The sequence below is a fragment of the Diospyros lotus genome, chromosome 14 (genome assembly GCF_014633365.1).
Source record: "Diospyros lotus cultivar Yz01 chromosome 14, ASM1463336v1, whole genome shotgun sequence".
Lineage (NCBI taxonomy): Eukaryota > Viridiplantae > Streptophyta > Magnoliopsida > Ericales > Ebenaceae > Diospyros > Diospyros lotus.
Window position 1 is genome coordinate 2,277,170 of NC_068351.1, and position 9,965 is coordinate 2,287,134.

The 9,965-nt window shown below is 37.2% G+C and overlaps 1 protein-coding gene across 1 annotated transcript in view; it reads right to left on the reverse strand.

Annotated features, from left to right (window-relative positions):
- Positions 1–8,844, reverse strand: part of LOC127790102 (transcription initiation factor TFIID subunit 1-like) — a 37,805-nt gene extending 28,961 nt beyond the window's left edge. Inside the window, 5 exon segments of the mRNA XM_052319389.1 lie at positions 716–822; positions 2,015–2,094; positions 4,690–4,765; positions 5,753–5,812; positions 8,733–8,844. Of these exon segments, the coding sequence (XP_052175349.1) occupies positions 716–822; positions 2,015–2,094; positions 4,690–4,765; positions 5,753–5,812; positions 8,733–8,844 (435 nt within the window).
- Positions 8,845–9,965: the final 1,121 nt, after the last annotated feature.

Consider the following 9,965-nt stretch of genomic DNA (forward strand, 5'->3'; position numbering starts at 1 on the left):
GACAATCCTTTCCCATTTGCTCAAAAACTTCTCAACTCTCAATCAATCAACCTAATACTACCTTAAGATTATACACTAAATTTCTACAGGAACAATCATAAAGATTGGGCTTGATGAACTTCTATAATATGCTTTGGTGTGAGCTCCAAGTCAAGTAAGTAAGAAGCCATTTATCCCCTCCCCCCCCCCCCCAAAAAAAAAAAAAAAAGTCAGAAGCCATACTAGCAGCTAAAAGAAGCCCATCATAAGGATACATATGAAGGCAACATAATTTCACCTGTGGAAAATTAACAGAACCTTGTATACATAAAAAATGCAATAGAACCATATGTAAGAGACTAAGAATTCAGTAAGATATCAATTAATTGCATATCAAAATCAAATGTGGTGCATTACTCCATTTTAACTCACAGATGTTCCTGTTCACTGCAGATGCATAAAGTGATATCATAATTCTTTCAAAATGATATAGACAGATGCATGCATTTGGGCACATAAATGTATAACTTGTCCAAACATATTAATGCATTGCTTTATGGAAGTTCAAATTCATAAGAAAAAAAAGACCACGAATACACATAAATACATGCATACAACTTCACGGTTGGATGTAAGCAATGCACCAAACATGAATACATGTATACAACTGCATGGTTGGATGTGTCCGCATAAAACTCCCTGCAAGCCCATCTTAAATATAACAAAGAATGGTTACCTCATCAAGATAATCAACATCGAGATCACCAGAGTCATCAACATTCCTGAACATTAATCCCAGAAGGCGGTTACCCCCACCTGACTCCTCATACTCGTCCTCGTCATCTGACAAGTTAAATATATCTAAAGTTGAGATGGTGAAAAAATAATATACCCTATCAACAAACATCAAATAATAAGAATTGTTGACACAGTACCTATATACATGCATCCAGTGGAAAATTCTATATGCTTAAATATAGCATAACCTTTTGATCATGAAGTTAAAAAATTGAATTTCGAGGGACTGAAAGCTAATCATTGTGGATAAATCCCAAGTTTGGGCATATAACAATCGAACATTCAGTTGAACTTTCTGGAAATTAGGAGTTCCTTTTTTAAATTTAAATCTATCATTAAAAAAATTGACAAATTAAAACTCAAGCAACAACGATGCCCACACTAAAACTCTTGTCAAATTAATCATATCCTGACAAAAATCAAAATCACATAGCTGAAATAGCAACGAATCTGCAAAGCCGGTTTCAGCTGGAACAGCACAAAGCCTTGTAGTTTCAGCTCAAGATGAAACCAAGGGCTCAAATGCAGTTTGAGGCTGAATTCACTAAGCCTTGCTGAGCTGAAACCTCAATGAAAGAAAGGTGGCTTCAGCACCACAAGCTGAAACAGCCCTTACTGTTTTAGTTTAAACTGTCTTGTGGTTTAAATTTTATTTTAAAATCACATTAACAGTTCTTCTGTTTTGTCTTCCCAACTTGATGTTTGAAGGATTTGACCAAGAGTATAGTGTAGGAATTAATTTTGTTTGGGTTTCATTTTGTCAATTTTTTTAGAATAGCTTTAAATTTTTGAAAAAACTTGAATTTGATTAACAAAATCAGGACTCAACTTTTGTTTATATACTTTCTGGAAAAGGTAAAGCTGAACACAGGACAATATTCCTTTTAGTGTCAACTAGGTACATAATAGTTAAAAAAGAAAAGAAAAAAATAAATAAATGGAAAGCTTCCAAAAGAGATTTGTTGAAAGTTTATTAACTTTAAAGCCTAAGGTATGCCACCTAAGGTTCTATTCAAGTAATTTATAATTAAGAAGGCAGAATACAAGTTGTGGCAACTAAATGACCAACAATATAAACACGCTGCAAATATTTCTTCATCATCAAGCTAATAAAGAACACATAGAGGTAAAAGTGTCATGTACATGCGAGTTCTTGCCAAACAATAATTACAATAATACCATATCAAGCCTTAAAAAATCTCACATAGGGTAATGCCATACAAAAAAAAAAATCTACCTAGCTGCCCAAGGTCTCCAGAAACCCTAGGTTTTCTAATGTTGAATGTGCCGCCACCACCGACCACCAATGCAATGTTGCTATGGACTCCCCACTAACCAACCACTTCTTGTCAACGACTGCGCCTTCCCCATTCGCCCTCCTTGTTGCCTTTTCCCGTTTGCCAGCCCCCGCTGCCTCTTACCACTGTTTGCCGGCCCCTACTGCTTCTTACCACCTTCCTCTGTCACATGCATTTGCTTTGGCTCTGGTAGCCCACTTGCCTGCCCCCGTTTTGCCACAACCAATTCCCCCCATCTCGAGTTCTATTCGCCTTCAACCTCCAAAGTTCTTCCCCTTCCCTCACCTCTGTTAATAGCCCCCCTCAAATCTCCAATAACTCCTGATCAAGCCTCCATACGCAGGTCTCTGCAAGGCCCAGAACTAGAACAGGAAAAAGTCTCTTTGTTCTTAGACGACAGGGATGGATGTTGCCTAATCTCACCACTCGATTTCACCACTTACCTCTGGTCAGACCATTTCCTGTTGCAGTGCATGAGGTCGCACCTGGTAGCTGTTTGTGAAGTTGCATTTGGTCAGATCTGGTCACTCAGGGTCGCAGTCACCATTTGCGAGGAAGCTTTGGGTCACCATTTTTCAACCCGCATCTGTTGTTGCTACTGCTCAGGGTCTCCTTCCAACCCAGATTTCACTGTGGCTGACCTCAATTGGCCATGGCCCATGGGATCCTGGGTTAGGCCTGCTATTCCTGGTGTTCCTCCCATTCCAGATTAGGTATCGACTGCTCTAGATGTGTAGGGAAATTCTATTCAAAACCCGAAAATTTACTCTTCAAAATCCACGTCCTATCAAAATTTTCAATAATTTTAATATACCTCTTTTACCCCCACAACCCACAACAAACTCTCTTCTCCGATCACCTCTCATCCCCGGCCATCACCTAAATATATAAATACGCACTCACGCATACTTATACATATATATATATACACACAGCATGGCCGCGGCCATGACAGCCACGACCATGTAACCCAGCACACACACACATATACACTCACACACCTATATAAATATATACACACACTTATATATATATATACAAGTTCCATGGCCGCGGCCATGGAAACTCCCGCGGTGTGGGGGTTTCTGCAATTCCCGCACCGCGAGGTGCGGGAGTTTTTGAAATCCCCGCACCTCGCGGTGCGGGGGTTTCAGCAACACCCGCACCGTGAGGTGCGGAGATTTCTAAAATCTCCGCACCACGCGGTGCGGGGAATCAGGCCTTCCTCGACTGCTGGGAAGGCTTGATTAAATTTGTTTTATTTTATTTATTTTATTTTAATTAAATTTGTTTTATTATAATAAAATAAAATAAAAAATAATATAAATAAATAAATTCTAAATATCTTATTTTAAGTAATTATAAATTAACTAATTTTAAATTTTAAATCATTGTAATTAAGCATTGAATTTTTAATACTTAAAAAAATTTAAAATTTATTTTATTGAATTACTTAAAAATATGCATATCTAAAAATCCTATCATCATTTAAAATAATTTTTTTTAAATATATATATCTTTACCTAATTCAATAAGATAAATTTAAAAATCCTATCATCATTTAAAATATATTCTTTTTAAATATATGTAATTATAAAAAAAATATATTTTAAATGATGATAGAATTTTTAGATATGTGTATCTTTAAGTAATTTAATAAGATAAATTAATTAATTTTAAATTCTTTTAAGTATTAAAAATTCAACACCATGATTTAAAATTTAAAATTAGTTAAATTATAATTACTTAAAATCCAGAAATTTAAAAATTATTTATTTGTATTATTTTATTATAATAAAAATTTTAATTAAAATAAAAATATAAAATATAAAAATATAAAAAGTCTTCCCGACTGCTGACAGTCGGGGAAACTTGGCTTTCCCAACTGCTGGCAGTCGGGGATTTCAACAATCCCCGCACCTCGCGGTGCGGGGGTTGCTGAAACTCTCGCACCGCAAGGTGCGGAGATTGCTAAAATCCCCGCACCGCGAGGTGCGGAGGTTTTCATGGCCGCGGCCATGCTTTTGTGTGTGTGTGTGTATATATATATGTGTGTGTGTGTGCTGGGTTGCTGTGTGTATATATATGTGTGTGTTTGTGTGTATATGATGTAGAAGGGAAAGAGAGATGTGAGATGATGGTCGGCGATGAGAGGTGATCGGAGAAGAGGGTTGGCTGTGGTTGTGGGGGGATAAAATAGGTATTTTAAAATTATTAGAAATTTTGATGGGACGTGGGTTATGAAGAGTAATTTTTCGAGTTCGCGATAGAATTTCCCAGATGTGTATTGGGTGTTCTTGGAAAGTACACTCAACCCTTAGGCAGTATCTGCAACTAATTGGTCTTCCCAACTCCATGTAACATACATTATAAGACCTATTTCTGAAAGTGTGTTTTGCACATATAACCCAATAACTTGCCTAAATTCTTTTTTTATTGTTACAAAAACAATCACAAGACTTTAAATACATTCTTACCCTAAAGATAGAAGAGGGGTGGGGGTGTTCGCGGTTCGATTTGGTTGGTTTTGAGCCGATTTAATGCACCGAACCACAGGTTCGATTTGCTACCAAATCAAACCGAGTTTGATTTGGTGTGAAAAATCGAACCGAACCGCACTGCATTTTGCTGTTCAGTTCGGTTCGGTTTCAGCGATTTCAGCACAAGGATCGACTCGCTGAACAAAGTCACTGCAAAATACATTCTCAATAAAACAGATTTAGACTACTTTATTTGGATCAAGGCACTTAACAGACACACAAATAACCAGAACAATATAATGTTAATAGAACAAATCGAAAATCCAAGCTAATACATATATACATGTTATAGCATTTTCTAAAAAATAAGTAAAAATGCAGAAAATACAAGACGTCGCTGAAAAAAAGATCGACAGTCACTGAAAGTTTTTCCTCAGAAGCATTTTGTGACTCAAAATAAGTAAACAACAAAAACATTAATTGTGAGAGAAAGAGATAGACTCGGCATACCCGCAATCGGCGATCGGAATGGGATGAGGAAGAAGGTGACGGGCGTCGGGCGAGTGGAACGCTCAGTTTGAGGTGCGTCAACCATGACCAAAGCTTGCAACGTGGGGGTTGTCGGTGGGTTGGCGTCGATCAACGATGTCCGAGGGAATAGGGAGAGAAAGATGATGTAGCAGATGGGTGGGTTAGGGTTTGGTTGGGGGGAAATGAAGAGAAAGATGAGAGGTAACCCGTAGCCGAAGACGAAGAGGGGCGGGTTTTATATTTATAATTTTTTTTAATTATATATTTTATGCGGGGGGGTTCGGTTTTGAACCGAACTGCCAGTTTGTCAAACTACGAACTGCACAGTTTGACAATTTTTCAAACCAAACTGAACCATCAATTCAAAAAATTGACCGATTCGGTTTGGTTCGACCGGAAATCATGGTTCAACGATTTTTTTAAACACTCCTAAAGAGGAAGGGTGGAATTCTGTATGGCTAGTAATAACTTTAATTGTGGAATAAAAACATCACTTATTCCCTCTCACATAAAAAAACTCCCAGAACCTCCAATTGAGGATGTGGCTATATTCTACAAATCTAACATTATTTGTCAACTATAAACAAAATAAAAAATTAATCCTTGCAAGAAACATTTAAAATGAAAGTAAGCGTCCCATTTGCAAGCTGAAAAAAATTAAATTACCTTCATCACGACCATCGTTAGAAGAGCTAGCTGACTCAAATCCCATGTGTATTGACAACTCTGCATCATACACGAAATAAGATAAACAATACAAAATCAAGAATTACATGCGCCATTTATGTGAATAACACAAAAAATATAAAATAATTAATAAAATAGGAAGACCAATGCTTCCATTTCCTCTTATCTGCCGTAAGGATAGCAGAATATACAAATGGTAGATGGTCTATGTTTGTTCTGTTTATCTTTTACTCTTTTTTTTTCCTTTTGATACGCAACTATACAAAAGAAACACCCATGTGAGAGTATACCGTGTAGAAAGGAAAAATCTAAAAACTACATATAAATATAAATCATTTAAAAGAAGCACAGATGACTCTTAACTGGAAGGAAGTAACTCCTTACCCCAAAAAAACTGAGAAGGATAAACTTTCAATATTCCCAAAACCTCTCAAATTCCTCTCCAACGATGACAAAACAATAATCCTCCAAACTAACTCTACCTCTGACCCAAAAACACCAGCCTCCATGACCACAAAAACTCTCATAGAAGAAATGGTAGACTCTAAATTCCACAAATCATTGTATGGTGCCCTTCCCTTTAGCACTAGTAGTACCAATCAATCACAAACCTAATCCAACTACCTCAAGTTGTTAAAAATAAGAATGGGACACCAAATGAGAAACTAAAAAAAAAAAATAGCTACACCAGGGCACCTTCTTCCCCCACAAAATCCTTGAACAAAAATTATCTTTCCCTTTATTAGAAAAAGCCTCATATCATAAATGAACAGAAAAATCTCTTTTCTCCACCTTATCCTCAAATGAGAAAGTGGCAAGTCAAAGAAGGGTGTCATGAAACCAAACTTCCAATGGCAACAAACTAAGGAATTAGAATAAGAAACAATCACTCATAGCCACCAACCTATGTCTAGATAAAAGTCAACCTCCCCTCTCCCCCTCGGGTGGGGGAGATCATTACCTCAAATCAGAAGCACCTTTACTCCTCTTTCTTTGTTGACTACTCTCAATCTCTTAGTAGATATCTGTTCCTCTCTACTCTCTTTTGTCCTACTCTCTATCTCTCTTTGTCACACACCCTCTCAAGAGTGGCATCAGCTTTGAAACGCAAGGCTTGACCTTAAGTAACACATAAACCTTAACACCTGGACATTTATCATAAGCAGAATTTTCTCATTTAAAAATGTTTTTGGCATGACATAAAATATTAAAATGCAGTTCCAGCTATACATTACAAAATCTGCCAATGCAATCTCAGCCATTGGTACCAAAATAAATACTACACACACTCACAAGTCTCCCTATGAGGTCATGTCAGTGGATCCCCCAACTCCAGGAGTCTTCAATGATACTCACTATTAACCTGAAATGGTAAGTTATAAAATGAACTCATAGCCCAATAAATGGCAAGCTTTGCAATAATATTGTAACGCCCCACTTTCTTGGGTGTTTTAAACTGGGACAATCCTGAGATAATATATTTTTTTTTATTTAAAACTACGACTAAACCATATAATTGCTCTTATCCATCCTAAAATTTTCATACATTTATCTCAAAGAGAATCATCATATACATCAAATGCGGAAACTAGAATCGAACATGACATCTTAATATTAATCCTAAATCAACTCTTATATCATCGCTTCTCGAACTTAATCCTTAATACAAGACTATTCATCAATGGAACATAACTTAATACATAACATAAGTTCTTAACTAACATTAATCCTAAATAGGGTTATACATTATCATTCCTTAAACTTCAATCATAAATCATATCTTACATCATAGACTTTCAAAATGTTTAGAGTACAAAGTAGCAGAATTTAAATGTATGGGCTACATATCATACATTCCTTTCACATTCATTTCATCATGCACTTTTCTAAGTGCCATTTCATGCCTCATTCATCATCGTTTCTGCTACAATCTCCATCTGGAACGTTTGAATATTCCAAGGGCAAAGCCCAAGTTAGATGATGAATCATCTAAGTAAGCATTCATTTAAAAATTTGCATGCGTGAGTGCAAAATGCAACAATGTCCTTTCTACTTGGCCGTTTGAGCTGACAAGTCTTTAACAACTTTCATACCGACCTGAGCCAATGTTGCTTGTTCGTACTCTCAAACATATGCAATGCATGATGGATGGTAACGTTTATGTATATATGCATCTCATCATAACATGTCAATGCATCTACGTGCAAATACATCGTAACATAACATGTCAACATGCCAAAACATACTTTGAAGCATACATCATATCAAACATATAGGCATATCATTTAGGGTATGTTTTTAGAAAATACTTTTCATAAATAAATTTAGTTTTTAACCTCAAGTGAGCGACTACCTCGATTTACGTGCATCATCTCGATTTGCGTGTCAACCTCAAAACTCGCACAAGTCACTTCAACTTAAGCCTCATCATCTCGATTTGCGTGTCAACCTCAAAACTCGCACAAGTCACTTCAACTTAAGCCTCAAAGCATCCTAATTATCACATTTATTTAAATAAGTATTAAAACCTATTTTTTATAATTTCTTGCATTTTCTTTATTTCCCCCCTTATTTCTTCCTATTTTTCCTCAATAAATCTAAACTAAATATTTCTCAATTATTTTCTCAAATATTTTACTATGACAATACATAAAATAACATTTCTGAATTTTTTTTGAATTTCTAGAGAATTTTATTTACCTTAACTTAGCCTGTTAAGTTTACTAAGTATGCGTGCTTGAACCCCCCTTTTTTTTTTCTTGCCAAAGTCTCCAGAATACCAATAAATATTCATTTCCCATTTTCTAAAATTTTCTAGAATTCTTTCTATTTTTTTCCTCATTTTCTTTTATTTTTCCTTTCTTTTTCTTTTTTTTTCTTATTTTTCTTTTCTTCTTCCCTTCTTCTTCCTCCCTCCTTCTTCCTCCTCTGCGCCTGCAACGCACCAGCGCCGCCGCACCTTGCTGGCCTCCGCTAGCCGGTCGCTCCTCGCCGCCATAGGTCATCTTCCTCTCGAGCACAACCGCGCTTCTCCTCGCCCGGCCGCTGCTGCAGCTTCGCTCGGCTGCCATGGCCGCGGCTTGCGGCCATGGTCGCTGCTCCGCCTTTTCCCGCCTACACTACTGGCCACCACGGCCTCGTTGGACGCCTCGCCTGCTCGCAGCACCGCTCGATGCCTCAAACCCGTATGCCCCTGCCTCGCGCTGCCATGGCCGCGGCTTGCGGCCATGGTTGCTACTCGCTTCGCTGGCTTGCCAATGGCCAGCCACCGATCTCTCTCTCTCTCGGAATCTCTTCTCTTTCTCTTACATTTGCTCTCCCGAGCTCTCACGAGCTCCCTGCCATCTGCAACTCGGCCATGCTTTGCTGCAAATTCTTCTCTGCCTCAGCTTCCATTCATTCTTCATTTCCTCTATATATATATATATATATATTATACACTAATCTCTCTCTCAAATCATGTAGACCAATCCTTCCAAATCTTGCGCGCACACAGCACACACACACACACACATTCGTGCTGCGCCTCCCACGCCTCCATTCGCATGGCTTCTTGTCCCTCGTTGGCATCACACCAGCACACAAATGAATAATATATGTATTTAATATGTGTATATTACACATTTGGTCCCCAAAATTCATTCTTATATCACTAGGGAATTCTTTAAATTGCAAAAACACTCTTGAACTTCCTATTAATTTGCATTACGATGCTTTAAATCCATTATTAATAATTTTGAATTTACTCGATAAGAATAATTTCACCCCTCGGGTCCTCACCGGGCCTTTAATTCATCCCGTAACCACTAAAAGGTTGATCCTTATGAAAATATCGGAGCCATCCTAGGGTTCTGTTGATTTTCCAGAAGCTTCTTATGAAAATTCGGTATTTCAGCCTAAAACGAAACTGTATTTTAGCTGTACCAAAAACCATCTCAATTCAAATTTCTTTTACTTCCATAAATCTTATTTTGGAACGCTCATCGAGACCATATCATTTTCCTTAGGCATTTACACTCTGAGGCATTCCTTGCAGTCAATTCAGCGACTTATTTTACTATTAAACCCACTTTTCAGTATTTTAATCTCACCAAAATTACGTGACAACCTTATGCTGAAACGGGGTCTTACAAATATAATAAGTGAAAATATAATAACTTTCTTAATAATAAATCAACACATTTTCATTCTA